Below are 19,375 nucleotides of genomic sequence, written 5' to 3'. Positions count from 1 at the left end.
TCTAGGGGTTTTGTCTCGCGTAGATAGATCATGCGTCGGCGACTCCCTTAACGCTTGGTTAGGGAGTCGCCGAGTAGGACGTGTAGGACGTAGTGGGGCAGAGCCAGGCAGAGTTCACGGCAGGCTAGAACATAGAATATGCTTGTGTAGAATACCCACGGGAGGCATGGAGAGGGTAAACGCTCGCGCGGAAATCCCACGATTCTGGCATCAGTGCCCGTGCGCGCTCGCTCCACACCCAACAACCCATTACCTGACCGTGTACGTCACACTTACAAGACCCTGTACATAAAGTACTGTAAAAGTAGTATAAAGAATTGCAGTAAATTATAAATATTTTGTAATGTACATAAAATTACAATAATTTATAGACAAGAAAGGTGTTTAGTAGACTGCAGATGTTTATGCAAATCTGTAGTTTTATACTTATTTAGAAGAGCAACAATTGAAGTGCAGTTTGTTTTCTCTATTATAGATTTTATTAGGTTGCTACTAAAATAGAAGTCTCAGTAATTATAGTTAAGGGTTTTATTTCAACGATATTTACACACTCACACATAAATACATAACATCTGCAGTTGTAATATGGAAACAATAAAATTATGTGAAAACTAAAGATCTAATAACAACGAAAGAAACAGGACATGAGTATCGGACATGATTTATTTGACATATACAACTATTAATACAGGCATGTCACTTTTGCGATACTTCAACTGTAAACAATGACATGATGTGTCCTGCTCATATGATGCAGTGTAGTAAATAGAAGAGGTTGAAGAAAGGGAAAACAAAAATTCCAGTAATCAGCATTCAAAGGAAACTCCATTTGTATGAGGGTGATTATCATGTGGCTAATTCGTATAAGATACGCGAGGCGATGTACGATAATACACGTTTCAATCATTTTTCTACTTATCAATACGCAAGCGAAGTTTAAAATATACATAGATCACATAAAATAGCCAAATCCAAATGTACGTTTTATAGCATCCCAGTAATATCTTTCCCAATTCTCCTTTGTTGAATTTTCTTCGCTGCAAAGAAAATATACACTTTAGTACATTTTATTAAAGAAATAAATCTTCCAATGAAAATATTAATTAGTTCTTTTATAGCTTTATGAAAACGTATTGTGAATGAATACTTCAAATTATGATTCCTTTGTATTTTATGTTTCATCTTTTTTCAGAGTTATCAAGGTCATCGGTATTTTTTGACAAATAACTACATGTTTTTTTATTGCATTGTGTAGCCGATCAAAAAATACATTCAGATATGTATAATAACATGACCTTGAAATGACCTTGATCTTCGAAAATTAAAGTTTAGAATAGAAGCACATCATGGATATATCCAATGCTTTACTATTAAATATTTTGTAAAAAAAATGCACATTCTCACAAATACTCGGATATGGGTCTATTGATTTTCCCTGTAGATTCACCATAAAAAGTTTTACTGAAATTGGTGACCCCACTGCAATGACCTTTGTTTTAAGTCTCATAAGGTAATAGATATGTGCACTCTTATATCTCGTCTGTGTTGCAGGATGTTATAATATTCGACAAAATTATTTATGAAAGTATAATAAAAGATAAATGTTTTGACCGCATTACCTAAGTGGTACACCTATTTGCGTTAAAGTAACTTCGGTATGATCATTTTTTTCCGAGATATCAATAGTGACATCACTAAAGTGTTCATCGGGCCACTGTTTACAACGCCATCTTTGAACGATTCTTGTGGGTGTAATTTCCACAAAGTCACCGTGTATGTTACCACCAAATAACTCAAACTTCCCACCTCTCTTTGGCTCCAGTTTTACTGGTCCTTTCGTGAATGCTTGAACCATCTGTAAAGAAAAATTATTCAACTAGAACTACATTCTTTACCAGAAAATAGCAATTGCCTTAAATTATGTGTTTATAATAATTTTGTATATACATTAAATAAAATTCTCATTGAATCACGTTAAAAGTGGACCTCGTCGTGTAATCGAATTTCTTATTGATCCATTTTGCGGTGGATTGAAAAGTGTTTACCTACAATAACTCTGAGCAAAACGCCTATATTCATAATTTTCTCGAACGAAATGCCTTACAGTATGCCCACATCTTCGAATAGCTAAAAGATCTGCTACATCTTTTTCAGTTTTAATTATTAGCACAATAATGAAATGAAATTTGTAGCAGACGAATTTTGAGTGCGAAATAAATACGAATAATAAATAGTAAATTTTTCACGTGACCGAACGATAGGTTCAAAACTTGTTTTAGTGGATTATATGAACTAAAGCAGGATAAGATCATTCCACGCTAAATCGATCACTTTACATTTTTTGTATTTGAGACCGTAAGTTATATTACGTAGTGATGAATATAAAGGACATGCTGTTAGTTGACAAGTTCGCTTTGCAACAGCATTACCAATCATTGGCATCAGAAATTTCCACAGCTTTCATCATTATCTCATAAGGGAAGGCACGGAAATGTCCCCCTCCGTTTTTGATGAAATTTCGTATGTCTGTTAAGCAGTCAAAAATGAGGGATACGTATTTTTTTTTATCGGCTTAGACGCGACTTTAGGGGGTGAAACCACTCCTTGAAGTTTCGACCCGAAAGTACTATCTCGAAAACCAGAGGAGATATATGAAAACTTCTAATGGACGAGGTTTGCGGTTTTTTATGTAGAATAATATGGTGCTAACAAATTGTCTAAAATATAATTTGTTTATAACAAAAAAATTTCGGATGGCGCGATCAGGAGTCAATCTTAATATTACATATATATGTATGTTTTAATAGTAATAGTCACATTACCTCAATTGTCGTAAAAACATTATAAAATTCCTCCGCTCTACACTGCAATTTCTGTTGCTGCTTGATGGTCGTCGTCGATATTTTGCATCCTAATTCTTTCCTATTACTTGACGGCACCACTGTGGAATTCATTTGCATCTTCAACAATTAATTAAACAATTCTTAATTAATAAATCATAAAAATAGAAGAAATGTAAGCAATTTCTATTCGACACTTAAATTCAAATCAATGTACTATGCAGAGATCTTAAGTTACCGACGGATCAAATTAACTCCTCCAGTCACACGAATTGACATTATTGGTTAAATCGATTAAACCCATATGTTGATTGTGCGACGAAGAACGTAAAGGAAACACATTGAGATAGAATTAGTTAACTAGTTAATGAGCTGGTTATTTAATGAGCGAGCGAGGGAGGGAGAGAGAGATAAAGGGGAGGGAGGGAGTGTGAGGAAGGGGAGAGAAAGAGAGAGCCGTTCAGTTGTAGGTATTCGGCAACTTACGATGTTTACACAGTACAATAATGTCCACGGAAGTTCAAAAACTTGAGTCTAGCAGTTTGTACTTCCGAAGGGTCACAATAGCAACATAGGTAATGTTTGGCGACGAATACCGATTGTCATTTTTACAGAAAAGATATTACCAATCTATTAAAATACCCTAAAATGAAGTAAAAATGATTGAAATTTCATTTATTATGAGACTTCGAAATAGTGATATAGACTTCTAGAATAATGAAATTAAATTAAAGATTTCGTGTCCGAGTTATTAATTGTCGAAAATGTGGGTGAAATGCGTTTACCGCGATGAGTTATTCTACTGCAAATGCGCGCCAATCATTCATACACGGTCTCGGTCGATAACCGCCAGTGCCATGTCACTTACAAGGGAACATCCCGAATTAAAAATCGGCGATTCTGATGAAACTTTGTGAGATTGTAGTTTTCATAAAAATATTTCACACGTTTTTTTTTAGTTGCTCTTATCCATATTGGAGGAGTGAAAACAGCCTTCAAAGTTAGGGGTGTGAACTGTATTCGGTCGAAAATCTCGGAAACTATTAGAGATATCAAAACGGTACAAATTGAAATATCTTGTGTTTTTTTTATAAGGAATCCAACTATTTGATTGGATTCCAGAATAATCTATTTGTTTCAATAATACATTTAAAAAATTGTACTTTTTGTTCATTTTTCTGGTCAAATGTTAATCCATTTTTTTGTATATGAAAACTATATACCCAAATATAAAATATGGATAACCTGGATGTGTAGCACAAATGTAGCCGAATAAAAGATAAACCAACTATGAGCATATTGGCCAAAAATATGTGTCACTGGCTGCCGGACTAATCCTTCCTGAAGTGTATACAGATGTCTCATGCCCGATCAGCGCACATTACAAAATCAAAACTGTGAGGTAATTTCCTTAACCGGTTAAATCTTGTGGACTTAAATATAATAATACCTCGCAGTATTCGTACAAAACTTTATAATCGTTCTATATTATTTCTTTTTATACTTACTTTTGCATTGAATCCAGAAGTTATATTTGAAATATTTTCTTTTAGATTATCTTTTTTGGGTAGAATCATTCCGACTGTGAATTCTAGAAAAAAAAAACACGTTAATTAATATAACACGTATATAATAGAGAAACAGTATTAAATGGCATAACATTAAAATTAAAACACAATTAAAGATCCTTTCGCGATGGTAACTACACAAGTATAATTTCACAAGTTACGAACCCTCATGGTAAAAAAACTTCACTACAGTTTCTATGGAATTTATATAGTTTATAAATGATATAGGCAAAACTTAAATACAAAATAATTGTACTCCAAACATTTAAAAGGAAGAATAAAAAATAAGCTCCAATGGCATCATTTTTCATTATTCTGAATATTTGAACTTAGAAAATAAAATTATTAATAACATCTTACCTTCTTTTAAAGATGAGACATATTGTTTGAGTTTTTCTCTAACAATATTCTTGCCTTTTGTATGTAAAAAATGCTTTACCATTTCACCCTCATCCGTACTATCTTTTAATGTAATTTCAATCTGCAATACAAGATGTTTTTATTATTTTATTGATAAATCTAATGATAAACTCAGATTTCTATAATGTATCAAACTTTTAAAATGTTAAGTAATTAATTCTTTACGAAATAACTATTTATCCCTGTAAATAATAACTATTATATCTTGTTAATATGTTTTACTTACATCTACTTCAGAAATATCATTCTCCTCAGACATATTTGGAATGTTTATTTTACCCTCAATCTTCTTATCGGATTTTCCATTGAATATCCATTTTAATATAATATTCCATTCATAGAAGAAAATTAATTTACCTTTCCTATTATTTGCCGTTGCCTCACCCTCACATTTTTCTACTTCTGTTACTGTACATGAAACTAAAAAGAACATGATTACATTTTATATACAAAAGTAACACTTCTGAAACATGTTAATTTTACATTTAACTTAACCCTCGTAATAATGAGGGGTTGCTTTATGCCTACTACATCATTATTTTGAGAATTTACATATTAAAGACTTAAAAAGTTTGAAAAATATTAAAAATAGTTGCCGATGCTGCATTTTACATGAAAGATATAATAAACTAACCAAGGCAACCCTTATATGTGGTTTATGTAACATATGTATGTGAGAGACACAGTAAAAAAAGTGTTATCTGTCAGGATTTTAATGATTGTCAAAGTGAAAGTCATTCTGAAATAAGTTCTGTAGTCTTGAAAGAAATCATTCATAAAACTATTTATTTGCAATAAATGTTTTTAATTTGGAATACTGTATTTTGTTTATTTGGGACATTATATATTTTTATTAGGTGAACATAAAATCGCCCCTCACACCTCGGGATTTTCTCTTTAAAAAAAAATTGATTTTGAAAATTAATCTCAAACGCGTGTATTCATTCTGGCAGTAAGTAGAAACAGAATGTAATGAACAGACGCGCTAACCAAGTCTTATTCAATTGCACGCGTGTCCAGCACATTTTCAAAGTCGAACTACTCGAAAACAGAGTCGCAAATGAAAAAATTTTGTTCTATATATTCGACACATTTTTTCATGTAAAATCAATCTCTACCAGGTTGTACCACGTGTTACATGATACCCTGTACAGTTACAGGATATAGAAACAATTTAATTGTTTAGAATATTTATTATGGTATTTCGTATTATTGCTAGCCATGTACAATAGTACGAATCATACAGTATGAAATGTATTAAGACTTTGCGGTCCACGGTCTACATTAAGGTCAAGCACCATCTGATTCAAAGAAATTGTGGGCTGTAATGAATGATGATATAAAATCGCCTGTTATTACATTAAAGTATTTCGATTTTTTTAAATCGTAAATTTCATAAATTCTTCTTACTGACAGACACAATAAGTTTTAACGTTTGTATTTGATTTTACTCTCTCAGGTAGTTCAAGATGGCAGTTTTTTTTTAAATAAAAAATGTCAAACATAAGTATATTGAAAATTTCAAACAACTAAAATCACTTCTTCAGATTTATATATAATAAAATAAAGTATAATGTTTATATTATTTTATATTTTTTATTATATATTTATTATCGTACAAAAATTTTGTAAAAAATACAACTCTGTACCGTCGATGGATCTCATCGTCAAAATTGGCGCGACGACTACGATGCCGTTGGTGAACCGCAAAGTGTTATTGATTGCATAAGTACTAAAGTTAATATTTACTTTTTATGTTCAATTACATATCTTAAAATGATATATCCTTCAAAAGTACAATGGCTTTTAAGATGATAAAAGTAATTAGCATATTATATTAGTCCTTAAATTATTTATAGACCAAAGAATCAAAAGTTATAGTATAAAATATAAACCTTCATCTCCTTCTATCTTCATGTTGGTAAATAACTCTTTTAATTTCTCCTGGGACCAGGCACAGGCATTCTTTTCCGTCCTTAACAAAAATATTAGTTAATTAGTTAATGAACGTTCAATTAACCCTTATGTCAATAACCAATTTTATCTACGTTGTTCAATAACCGGGGTACAGCTGTACCCACATAGTGAAATCATGTATTTAAGGCTGTTTAGGAGTGGTGATTCATTTTTCTGTGATTATACTCGATGGTTGCAGCACAAAAAAGTGTCAAGAGACATAGTTTTAGGTACATAGAACTTGACAGTGTAGCTGGAAAGGACCTTTGAAATAAAGGCGCATGGTCGTTTGTTTACTTTCTCAAGCTCGATTGTGCTATCGCGGTTTTAAATTCGACGCAGGACAGCTGTAGAACATAGAACTGTGGTAAGTATTCAAATTTTCTCAGGTCTGTGCCTTCGAGGAGAATCCTTAATTCTTAAGTTTCTTTATCTCGCATGTGAGCGAGCGCAACATTAGCGTAAAATAATAGAAGACAGAGCTCAAAATGTACAAGTTGTGAGGCATTTTTCTACTAGATTTGCCATCGAAAGTGTTCTTGGTAGAGCCGTCGATTTTACAAGCTCAGCAGCAGGTGCTCCGTTTAGACCTCAACGAACACCAGGTTCACCGCCAGCCGAAATAAAAAAGCGCAGGGAAAAAATAAAATCATAAGGACAGAAACCGATAATATGAGGTCTAAATAATGAGCATCTGGACGGCTGGAAAAATGTTTGTACGAGAACATAACAATTTTTAGCAAGAAAGTGAAAATGGGTACTGCTGTATTCGGTTATTGGCATAAGGGTTAATAAAACAACGTCGCTAATTTGAACATTTTTTAAAAACTAGTTTTCTTTTATAAACAAATGAGAAGTACATGTTAACCTAGGCTTATATAAAACGCAATGCTTCTGTTAAATTTAAGAAGTAAAATTGTTCTATTAATGGGAGTATTACAAATTAAAAGAGTAATGTTTCACATTGGGCTCTTTTTTTAGACGTCTAAAAACAATTTGTATATAATATTTCTAAAGATCGTGATTGCTGAACGGTGTAGAAGGTATAAAATTAAAATTAAGGTTTTAACTTATACGTCAGCGGGACGTTCGAACATCGACCGTTTTGTACTGGTCCTGTGCTTCTTTCGAGCATCGCGTAATAATATGCGTCCAAACGAAGCGAGGACCAAACTGCGAGGCACCTTTGATCGCGTCAAAAAACCGACAACCGTTGGATCGCCGCTAGGCAGCATGAATGCGACGCACGTATACACTTCGCAAGGAACGCCTCACGAGTTATAGACACCCGGTATGCCATAAACGCATAAAATACGCATTTATATATTAAATACTTATTGATACTTATGTATCAGACCCCATGTTATCTATTGGGTGTCTCAGCTAAATTGATCACTTCGAATAATGATTTAACGGAACACTTTATGAAAATTTTGAGGCGCGGAACTTAAATGGCATCAAGGGGCACATCTTATAAGATACGTGCTTTTTTCATGGATGAAGGCATTTCAGAAATTTCAAGGTCACCTTAATTTTTTTTAACGCAATGACCTATTTTTTGTACCATAGATCGATAGAGTATCCAATTCTGAGTAAAAATATGTTGACCTTCAAACGTCCTAAACCTAATAGTTAACGAGATATTTATAAAAATCTCTGAATGCCTTAATTTCAAAACCATAAAATCTCTGAAATGCCTCCACTCACAAAAAAAGCACGTACCTTATACAATGATACATTTAAGTTCCGCGCCTCAAAATTTTCATAAAGTGTACCGTGAAGTCATTATTCGAAGTGATCAAGTTAGCTGAGACACTCTGTATACAATATTTCTCTACATGTGGATTTTACAGTTTGCGATTCAATATTATTATGAATACATTTATCTAGGATACCAAATATGTGCGTTATATAGTTATACTCAAATATATTACATTGTTAAAATATACATATGATAAACATACCAATGCCAATTGTTGACGTTAGTAGCATCGGGCCTTTCTTCGACAATCCACCTTGGATCTCCTTCACCCCACTTGGCCATTTCTTAATATTCAGAAATACTGAATATGTTATGTCCAAATATATCAACTAAAAAACAGTTATTCCTGAAACACATCAAATTGTATAATTTTATCATTAACATCATTGTAATTATATTGTTAATGTTATAATAAGACCAAAAATATTATCCAATTTTATACATTTCAATAAATTCGTACAAGCACTTAATTTTGCTGAACCCACCTAGATGATCGACTACAAACAGACAACTTTAATGTCTTTTGTTACCTTGATATCTATAAAAGATATAGGGAAGACCAGGGCTGGTTGTCATATATCACATAAGTTCATTTTTAAATGACAGATCGATTCATTATAGTAGATAACTATGTGGTACATGAATTGTCACTTCTTATTATTTATTGTTACTGTTAGATGAAAAAAATTCGAGTTCTGTTCACTTGAGTACATAATTTGTATTTTCTTTTTCATGTTGTGTATTATGTACAACATATTATTATAAATCTTCTGGTATACTAACATAATTTACATGCTTTTAAACATAATTGAAAAATATATACTTGTAGAAAACATTATAAGTGCTAAAAATCTAATTTTTGTGGAGGAAAAAAAGTTACCTTGTATTAAATTACCTTGTAAAAATTTGATTTGTTTCAGTATCATTTAATTACATTAATGTTTAACTAACATGTGAATGAAGAACATTATTACACTTAAGAATAATTTTCTAAGCAAAATATTGAAGAAAAGCAACTGCTTCTGATATTGCTGAATTCACCTCAATATTACTCACAATACTGGATAGAAAAAATGAAGGTGATCCTGATTTTTTATTGAAGAAAAGGTGTTTTAGCAATTTAAAAATATTATTGACAGTTATTGTCAATTGAGTGCTCACTAATTTTTGAACTTCTTTTATCAGATTATTGGTAGTGTTTAAGAAATTGTGATGATTGTTACAACAAACACTGTGTACATTATAGGTACACACTTAATAGATAGAATTATACTAATAACAAGATTTTTTGAGTCATTGCAATCATGGTGTAATAAATGTACAATGATATAAAACGGTTCCAAAATGTAATTACACTTTTATAGATTACATTAACTGTCGAGACAGCAATACAAGAACAAATAAACATCTGGTAAATAATTCTAGTATTATTACACATAATTATAAGGTTACCGATGAAAATAATTTACGACAATATTTCACGTGTTGTCAAAAATTTGTTATTTATAATAATAAAATCAACAGATTTTAAGTTTAACCGCACCAAATTTTCAAATAAACAGTACATTCCAATAATAACCTAAAATTTACGGTGACTAAAATAAATGAATATCTGTATAACACAGCTTGCATAATATTACTTGTATTTTACTTACAAATATTTTCGACAACTTTCTGGACACAATCCTACCAGTCACTTTTTCTCTATTTTTTAATGTGATACAAAAACTACAAGCAAGTTATTCGAACACGTAATGCAGTCTTTTAAGAAAATAATTTTCTGGAAAATTCGGATTACGATTGATTACGATCAACGTAAAAATTTGTAGGAGCAAATAAATAACGTAAAGACCAGAAGTTGCCAGCTCTCACATGAGACTTGAAATTGCTAAGGAAACAAATATTAAGGTGGGGATGTGGATGCCTAGATGCCTTCTAGAAATTTCGTGAATACGTTCCCGCCGCTCATTTGATTTGTGCCTCTCTTGAATATATCGCTGAACAATTATCTACCCTAGAGACACTATCATAATCAGAGACCGGACACGAGCCCATTAGCCGCGATGTATTTGCCCAAACCTACGACAGAGAAAGAAATATCTATACACCATTTCTCTCTTTCCTATAGAAACTTTTATACCGATATTTTGTTATGTATATGAAACATATAAATAATTATAATTATGAAAATGGTCAGGAAGTTTTCCCAGAATTTCTTCAATATTTATTTAATAAAAAAATCAGAAATAACGAAAAACATAGTATACTTACGAGCACGGTCGTATATACATGTTCGAAAACTCCCGTAGTGGGGGTGATCCCTTAAAGAAACAAAGTTACTTTCGAACTTTGCCTCGAAGCGAGGGCACTACAGTCTTTAGATCAGTCATGGACTTAGGAATGAGATCTTGCGCTCCGTCTTCTAATTCTTATGTTCATGGGTTCAATCACGGTTACATTCCCTGTGGCGCATGCGCCTATTCTTGCTTTTAAAACATGATGAATAAATAAATGACAACTAAACGCTTTGACAGTAGGACGTTCTTAAGTTTTAGTTAAAGAAACTAATATCTGAGGGACAGAAGTCAAGCATCCCAATGAAAAATATTTGTATATTTAGAATGAATATTTTCAAGTAATGAAGATTCATTAAAAAGAAATTTACTTAGCGTAAAAATATGTATAAATAAAGTAATTACTTCTTTAACATTATTCCTTACATTGATGGTTTTATTTATTTTGTTATTTTTTATATTAATGTGCATACTCATTTTTGCTATTAACACTGTTATTTTCTACGTAGTTAACTTTTTGTTACAAAACAGGAGTGTTTGTATTTTTTTTCTATTAATTTAGTATTAGTAGTCGTTTATGTAGTTAATACAATAGTAGGGACACTCGGAGCTTACAGTCTTGAACAAATTTGTGTCGCAGATTTACGGCCTCTGTTGGATCGGATTTACCGGAGTTATCGCTTTCAAGTACCTTCTTTCAAGGGCCTGGACTGGACTGCACTTCGACCGTAATATTTGATTAAATTTTGACACGCCGATTTGACACCTAACCCATGAATCAATTTGGAGAAAATACTACTGGATTCCTTGAATCTTCAACATCAAAATACACTTTTCAAAAAGATGGAGTGTTTTCGGGAATATTGAAAGAAAATAAAGTTAACCATAATGTACGACTGCGCGTTGCGATGCAATAAAATTTATTGTTTTTTAATTATCCCGAAAACGCTCCATCTCTTCGAAAAGTATATTTTAAAGCTGAAGATTCAAGAAATCTAGTGGTACTTGTTCCAACTTGGTCCATGGATGGGAACAGTGTCAAATCGCTATTTTAAAATTTAACATGAATTATTACTATATTTGGTATAACATTCCTTTAGCTTTAACTTGATAACAACATTCCTTTAGCTTTATAATGAGTACTTAATCAAAGCCCTATGTTGAAAAATTGTGCCGGCAATTTCCCGTGTGTTTTGACGTTCGTGTACGAACGAACTCGTGCGACATCGGGTGAATGATACATGTGTAGTATAACCGCTCCCATTGTTTTACAGGTGTTTGATTCGTTCGTGCGTATACGACCGTATACTATCGGCATCACTACTTTCCTGGTTGGGTGCGTGCTTAACAGTGGGGGGTGGTCTGTGGTGGGATGTTCACACTGGGTGGTGACTTGGCTAACGCGTCTACTCATTGCATGCCGTTTCTACTTATTATCAGCACGCATAGACGGACAAAACTTTTTGGTTAATAACTTTCCAACCGATAACGACACACAGCTATAGGGTAGACTGAGGCGAATCGGATCATTTGCTGTTTGATAGTAAAAAGTAATAGTGAAAGTTTAGAAAGCTAATTATATATTATAAATTCGTAATTAGTACACATTTAATTTGAACATTAATAATAATAGAATTCAAAAAACTTGAAAATCTTTATTTTGCAAGCAAAAAACGAAAAAGTGAGAAACATCCGATTCGCTCCCAAAGTTGGGGCGAATCAGATAATCCAGAAATCTCTGAGAAAACTCAAATTTTCGTAGAAAATGTCTTTAAATTAATTTAAACAAATATAATTTAATGATAATGGGGCCAATTGATCTTATTTGACACATAGGACGCAAGTATAGTGTTCTTTAACACGACCTCTATCAGCACAATTCTCGTGACACCACTCTTCGCAAACATTGCACTGTATCCAATCTTCTTTCATTTTTTCTAGACACCATGAACCTTAATTGGTGTTTTTAATGTAGTTACGAACTATCTGCATATAAATAATTATCACATTTATAATCATTAAAATATTCGAACGAAGAATGAAAGTGATCCGATTCACCCCAAATAACGTGATCCGATTAGCCTCATACATAAGGACTTTAAATTGAATAGGATACATATACGAATTATGATATAATCATCTAAAGTATATGAAATACCAAATTTGGACACCATGCAAATTAATAATAATAAACACATTTGAAGTTTCAAGTTTACTCTTTTATTTTAAGTACGAAATTGCAGATTACGTATTTTAGATTCGCACCAAAATTATAACGTGCGCACGCGTTCGTTTCAATGGCAACATGTTCCAGCACTAAACAAGTACGTAAAACAATTGATGGGTTATTGGATCGAGTGTGGGGGACAAGGATGATACGATACGGCAATATGAACAATCGAAATGTTCGTTTCCATGAGAATATAAGAAATATGGACTGAATTCTTATTTCGATCCAATTCGCTTCGGTCTACCCTAACCTTCTGAAAGACATTCAGATGGATGACCTTAACAACATACGTCAAGGGCAAGGTCATTAAAGGTGCGAAGCCCCTAAATTGCAGATTTTACTTTCACTGTAGTGGTACCGACAGTTTTTTGCGAATATCTCGTAAACAAAAGTCGGGCGGAAATAAAACTACTAATTTCATAGCAAAAACGGATGATTTCAACGATGTTCTATATTCTATAACATGATATTGGGGTAGACAAAGGCGCAATAATGGCAGAGGAAATACTAATGGAAGACTTCCTTTACACGTGCATAGTCTAATAAAATAAATCTTAGGCTGTCCAGCTCTGCGTTACCTCTGTTTTATTAGATTACGCATAAAATGATATTTTTCATTAAAATCTCCAATGCTTCTATTCGGCGTTCACTCATAATACCCCCGATATCACATTGTAAGATATACAAATATTATAATGAAATCAAATGTAACAATTTCTAGGTAAATAAATAAAAAAAAAGCTAAAAATTATTAGGACGTACAGTTGACTATAAATGACAAATTAACTAACAAAAATCTTCCCTGGTTAACAGTTATTAAATCTATGCAACTATCACAATTTCAATCATTTTAACTGGCATGTGTACCCAGATCCTTGTCGTTGCTGTTTAAAGACTCATTTATACACATCCGGGCCGTGTCCGTTCCGTGTCCGATCCGCGCGATCGGGCTTTGTCGGTGCGACGGACACGGCCCGGATATGTATAAATGGGCCTGAACCCACCGTGGACGTTGCCGGAGTCACACGTCATGCGCTCGCGAGAACGGTGCGCAGTTAGTGATGGAGCTGCCTGTGTAATTCGGTACATTGTAAATAGTTTCATAGTGCACAGAAATCATCGAATACTCATTTAACCAATTTTTTGTATCTATTGCTATTTCTAACATATACAGGAAGATAGAAAACCCGTTTTAACGTTTGGAGGATGTGAGTACCTTGAAGAAACGAAATATAACAAAAAAACGAAAATTTCCTGACATTTCGATGGAGGTTATCTAGAAGCCGTAGAAGTTTCAAGAAAATCGGAATTTTCATATTGTAAAAACTTCTTTCTTTAGTACTTTGAATGTATTTCAGTTACCCAAATCATTCATATGCGCTTATCGCTGCGAAGAACGAACAATGAATAAATTATCATTTAAATAGTCATTTGTATAACGCCAATCACTGAGCTTCGCAGACGAGTAGTGCGCCTTTTCGCAAAATTTCGTGTGCAACGTGAATGATCGAGAGAGTAGTATCTCGTAGGTAAAGACCAATGTCCCATACGTATGAATGGGCCGAACATGAAGACTCATGCGCGCGCTTCGAAAATCAAAATCAATGTGGTCCTCCCCTCGGAACACCACACCGGCCTTGCTCCGGTTGCCCACGCCCTTAGTGTGCCTCGTACTTCCGTCGCGAACGCATCCTTCGTGCAATCATCGTTGCTTTGCGTTCTTTTCTCTTCCTCGTTCTGCTTTTCTCTCTTACTCTCTCTCTCACACACTCGTTCTCACTCTCTCTCTCTCCCCCACCCTATCTTTTTCTCACTCTCTCTTTCTCTCCCACCCTTTCTCTCTCTTTCTCTCAGTCACTTACTCACTCACTCACTCACTCACTCATTCACTCACTCACTCACTCACTGTACCCCTTTTTCCATCTCTCTCGTTTTCTCTCTTTCTCAGTTACGTTCCCTCCCTTACTCTCACGCATATACACGTACGCGGGTACATTATATAACCTACACGCGGTTTGTCCTCTCTCGATCCGTGTGTCTACTTGTTGTGTTGTCTATCCCTTTTGGGTCTAGGTTCGGGCTTGAGCGAATCAAAACAATCGAGAATGCGTCGCCGATGATCGGTGGAAGAGAGTGGCACTCGCGCGACTCCGGATCGTTGGTGTTCGATAATAATCGGCTCGAAGTATTTCACGTATACACCGATGCACGCAACATTGTCCGCTCGGTACATCCTGTGTGTTTCTACGATCCTGGATGTGGTCCTCGAGTGACTAAAATTCTGTGGTACACTGCAATATCTTCGTTCTCGATTTTACGTTTTTATTTTCAGTGAAGTTTCGATTATCGCAGTTCAGAAACCATGGAACACTCCCACGCATCCATACCATTGATTGTTGGTGTTTTTATTTAAAATTGTCCATAACGATGTTTGCTTTATATCGAATCATGCTTTTATCCTGGATTACTTCTACTTTAATTTAATTGTGTCTCAGTGTGTCGTAAAATATTTAAAAAATATTGAATTTAGTCTGTGTTTATTTCCCAACCCCCGAACCAATGGTTGGTCACCTACCACGCCTTACAGTTCTTTGTTCCAATTCTGACACTGACAGCGCGAAACGTTTTATATTTTCATGATTTTCACACTTTCCACGCTAAATAGTAAAATGTTGGTTACGCGAAATGTATCATAATGAACATGAAGAAGAAAAAAATGTAAGATGTGTGTACAATTAAGGAACCGATGAATTTTATCCGAGTGATTAAGTGCTGTGTGTGAACACATGGAAAAAGGTAATAATAATTATGATAATTACTGTTATTCAGTTCGTGGTATACTTTATTGAACGAGATATGGTGGAGTAGAATATTTTGTCGATGTATTTCGTAAGTTAATAACCCCATTTTATTCGGTGTACGTATACAACCGGCCAAAAGTTTGGAATTGTTAGCCCATTTTTATTACAATTGCATTGTCTGACATATGTAATTAGTACTTTTCGTAAGAATCATTGAATTTTATTGTTATAGATGTTTTTTTGCAAATTAATATTTCTATGGGTTAATTTATGAAAACTGAAGTAAATAAAATCTTATTTTTACGTTCTACGTATGACTGTTAAATAAAGACATTATTATTACTATTGTTATTATTATTTTAATGACTGACTTTGCTAGTTAAAGAAGAAAATAAAGTTTATTTTGAGCTGTATCACAATTTCCATTCTAACAGTATGTTACTCGATTGTAATCGCTAAAAAAGTACATGAAATGCGTAGTCTGATAATTATTTATGGTCACTTGAGTAAATTTATTTTATAAAATTTTCAGCTGTTTTAAACCATGAATCGATTGCAACATTTTACCAGCAAATTACATAATAATAATATTATTATTATCGTTGATAAATTTATCGTGTCATTTAAGGTAACACTGTTAATAGGTTTATAATTATTAAACATTATACAGAAATTCCATAATAATATATTTCGACACAATCGCAATTTTTGAAATCAATTTTCCAATCCATACATTTCAATTATCAGTGGATTCCAGGTTTTAATGCAAATTTAGATTTTTATAATTTGCATTACAAAAACACGAAATACACAAAAATGTATTTCTCTTCTTAATGTAAAAATGTATTTTTTACCGTCAGGTACGCTGTAACTCTTGTTACTAAAAAATCATCTATTATCTGTAAATTACCAACATTTATTCAAGAATAGATTAATTGTTAGAAACATGAATTGATTTGAAACTTATTTTCCTTATTATTGGTTCCATCGGATTAAAAAAGAAAATAAAACTTACGTTAAGCATTAGGGAACTCAAGTTTATGTGGTGTTTCGTAAAATTACATCCATCATAAATTTACCTTCATTTGTTATGTCTTCTTTAGTAGTTACATTTAATGATTTAGTTACTATTTACTATTTGTAGTTTTAGACAACATTAGAATAATTCACTTCTAAATATTTATGATTCTCCTAATTGCTATCTACTGTCGGTGAAACAACTCTCGTGGAGCGGGACCACCGACTGATTTGACAACTAGGCACTAGGTTTGGCCATTAGTCATAGCTTACTTTAAATTAGAAAAATAATGATCACCAATAAATTGAATAGGACCAACCCTTTCGGAACTTCACCTCCAACTTGCAAACCTGTATCACTAGTTCACTGTACTGACTAGTACATAGCTGGTCTGTTTACATCCCTTGTGGCACACGGTAGTAATACACTTGTATGTTTATAGTTGATGTTAGAAGAGATTTGGATACATTCAAAGTTCGCTTTAAGGATTTACTACCTTGAAAATGTGTATCTATACGTACTTATATTAGACGGTGACAACTCGACCGTATTATCCAGAGTGCGCTAAAGTTATTATAGGTTAGGGTTGCTTAGGGTTGTTTAATGTTATTATAAACTTTCTTATAATAAATATTATTATGTTCTCGTCTTATTTAATTTAGAGATTAGTTGTCATCAATTATTAACATTAATTTATTAAGTTTTTTTTAAGAATAATTTGTTATTTATTTCGGTGAAATAAGAGTAATAAATATAATTCATTACTCCAAACTAGTTGCAGTTTATTTAAATGAACTACCTGACGTACCAATGTTATTTATGAGTTTATAAATAACCCTGATAACCAATTGTGTAAAAGTTTCGAGTAAATTTCAAGCAATAAATGATAAAAGTTGTCTAAAAAACCATAGCCATCTGTTTCTGCATTTGACTTGGATTTTGCAAGACAACGCCAGTTGATAAAATGGTAAAGTAAATTAGCAGAATGTCTTGCAACATGACCTATGTCAAATTGAGGGCAAAACCTGAACAAGGTTTGCGCAAGCCAATTTGCTGCATTCATTGGTATCAATTTACTGTCTATGTTGCTTTCAATGTGCGCGCAAGTTGTTTATAGGAAATTTTGCATCAAACTTGAAGCCATAACTTTATAACAGGCATTGGACAAAATTTGGCTTTGCAGGTTTGGCTGACAGGGAAATTCATTATTTCAGATATTACTTGTAATTTCTTTTTGATAATTAATTGTTTTTTATTGCCGCGTGAAAATCGTCATTCTTTTTTACACTGACTCATAACGAATGAAAAAAGGATACAAATGTTCGTTGCTGGAACAATTATTATCAGTTTTTTTATTAAAAAATATTCATGTCGATGAAATTTCTAAAAAACATTTTTGCTTAGTTTCGTGCAAATGAAATTATGATTAAGCATACCACTTTGATACAAGAACATGCTGAAAATGACCCTTACATGTGTTATAAAATTTGAAAAAAACCAATTCAGCTGGACCAAATGAGACGCAATGTTTACAATCAGGACCAGTATTTTTTTATAATACCTAGGGCAAAATGGAGGGCATTTTATACACTGTCTCACAAAAGTATTCGAACGCGTACATTAAAAACTTTTAACAAACTAAATATATATAATATTACAAATAGGGTAAGGTTGTTTAGATAAAATTAAACGATAATTCGATCACCTATCTTAAGGCTGACGAACTGGCACGTCATGGCGGCCCCCGGGCAACATGCGGGTTCTTCCTCTATTCGCCTGCTTCGCGGAGCTATAGGAGAACGATACCTTCCATACTTATTTGACTCTGATTGTCTTTATATCTTGTTCTTGTGACAATCTAGCTGTTTGTGAGCCACCCATGGTTAATTGATTGATGATGGGTACTGTGCGACTTCCAGTGGATAATAAGTTCGTCAGCCCTGACCTAGTCTGTTTCACAAGAGCGTTGGAAACTATATCTAGAAAAAAAATTGATATTTTTCAAAGATTCAAAAACAGGCTTATAGTAGGTACATCTAAAACACTACGACGCGTGATTAAGAATCTATCAGTGCGGCTTCGTCTGTAATTGTATACACTCGAATTTTAAAATGAAGTTCTTGTTGAATGAATAGCGATTCTTTGCCCACATCCTAAAGGACCAAAATTGATCTTCTCAACGTCGGCTTGTTACATGAAAAAGTTAAACGAGTTCGTAAAGAAGTGAGTGAACCGGTATAGGGTTGTACAGAATGTTTTATACTTTTGAAAAAAGAGGGAAAATCCGTATGACTAACGATAGAGAGAATAAACCATTTTAAAATTATAAAAAATTTTGTAAAATTTTTTTAATTTTTAAAGGAAAAAGGTCTGTTGAAATTTCCTGGAGAGTGTTTGACAAACATAATTCATCTTGGGCGTTACAAGAAGTCAATGATCCAAAACACCGGAACCGCTTATACACTTCGTGGAAAATGGAAAACTGT

The 19,375-nt window shown here is 33.2% G+C and overlaps 1 protein-coding gene across 2 annotated transcripts; it reads right to left on the bottom strand.

Annotated features, from left to right (window-relative positions):
- Positions 1 to 522: 522 nt before the first annotated feature.
- Positions 523 to 10,321, bottom strand: LOC107191267 (activator of 90 kDa heat shock protein ATPase homolog 1). Of its 2 annotated transcripts, none has more exons than XM_015580258.1 (9): positions 10,202 to 10,321; positions 8,749 to 8,892; positions 6,724 to 6,803; positions 5,055 to 5,248; positions 4,769 to 4,889; positions 4,349 to 4,431; positions 2,823 to 2,960; positions 1,620 to 1,855; positions 523 to 1,037 (listed from the first exon to the last, which is right to left on the bottom strand). In XM_015580258.1, the coding sequence occupies exons 2-9, from the start codon at positions 8,826 to 8,828 to the stop codon at positions 953 to 955; spliced, it is 1,017 nt and encodes a 338-aa protein (XP_015435744.1). In that variant the 5' UTR covers positions 8,829 to 8,892; positions 10,202 to 10,321; the 3' UTR covers positions 523 to 952. The 2 variants fall into 2 exon arrangements, with proteins under 2 accessions (XP_015435744.1, XP_015435745.1); XM_015580259.1 differs by lacking the exon at positions 10,202 to 10,321 and adding an exon at positions 10,137 to 10,161.
- Positions 10,322 to 19,375: the final 9,054 nt, after the last annotated feature.

This window comes from Dufourea novaeangliae, unplaced genomic scaffold (assembly GCF_001272555.1).
Source record: "Dufourea novaeangliae isolate 0120121106 unplaced genomic scaffold, ASM127255v1 scaffold262, whole genome shotgun sequence".
In the NCBI taxonomy this organism is placed as follows: domain Eukaryota; kingdom Metazoa; phylum Arthropoda; class Insecta; order Hymenoptera; family Halictidae; genus Dufourea; species Dufourea novaeangliae.
Note: the sequence above shows the minus strand (reverse complement) of the source record. Positions and strands in the feature narration are given on the sequence as shown.

What these genes read in the sequence shown, in the direction of transcription:
- LOC107191267 (XM_015580258.1), bottom strand. Translation starts at nt 8,828, where the DNA reads ATGGCCAAGTGGGGTGAAGGAGATCCAAGGTGGATTGTCGAAGAAAGG. An exon ending in AACGTCAACAATTGGCATTG is followed by an intron (nt 6,804 to 8,748) that starts GTATGTTTATCA and finishes ATTTTTGTTAAG; the next exon opens with GACGGAAAAGAATGCCTGTG. An exon ending in CAAATAGGTGTACCACTTAG is followed by an intron (nt 1,038 to 1,619) that starts GTAATGCGGTCA and finishes TTTTCTTTGCAG; the next exon opens with CGAAGAAAATTCAACAAAGG.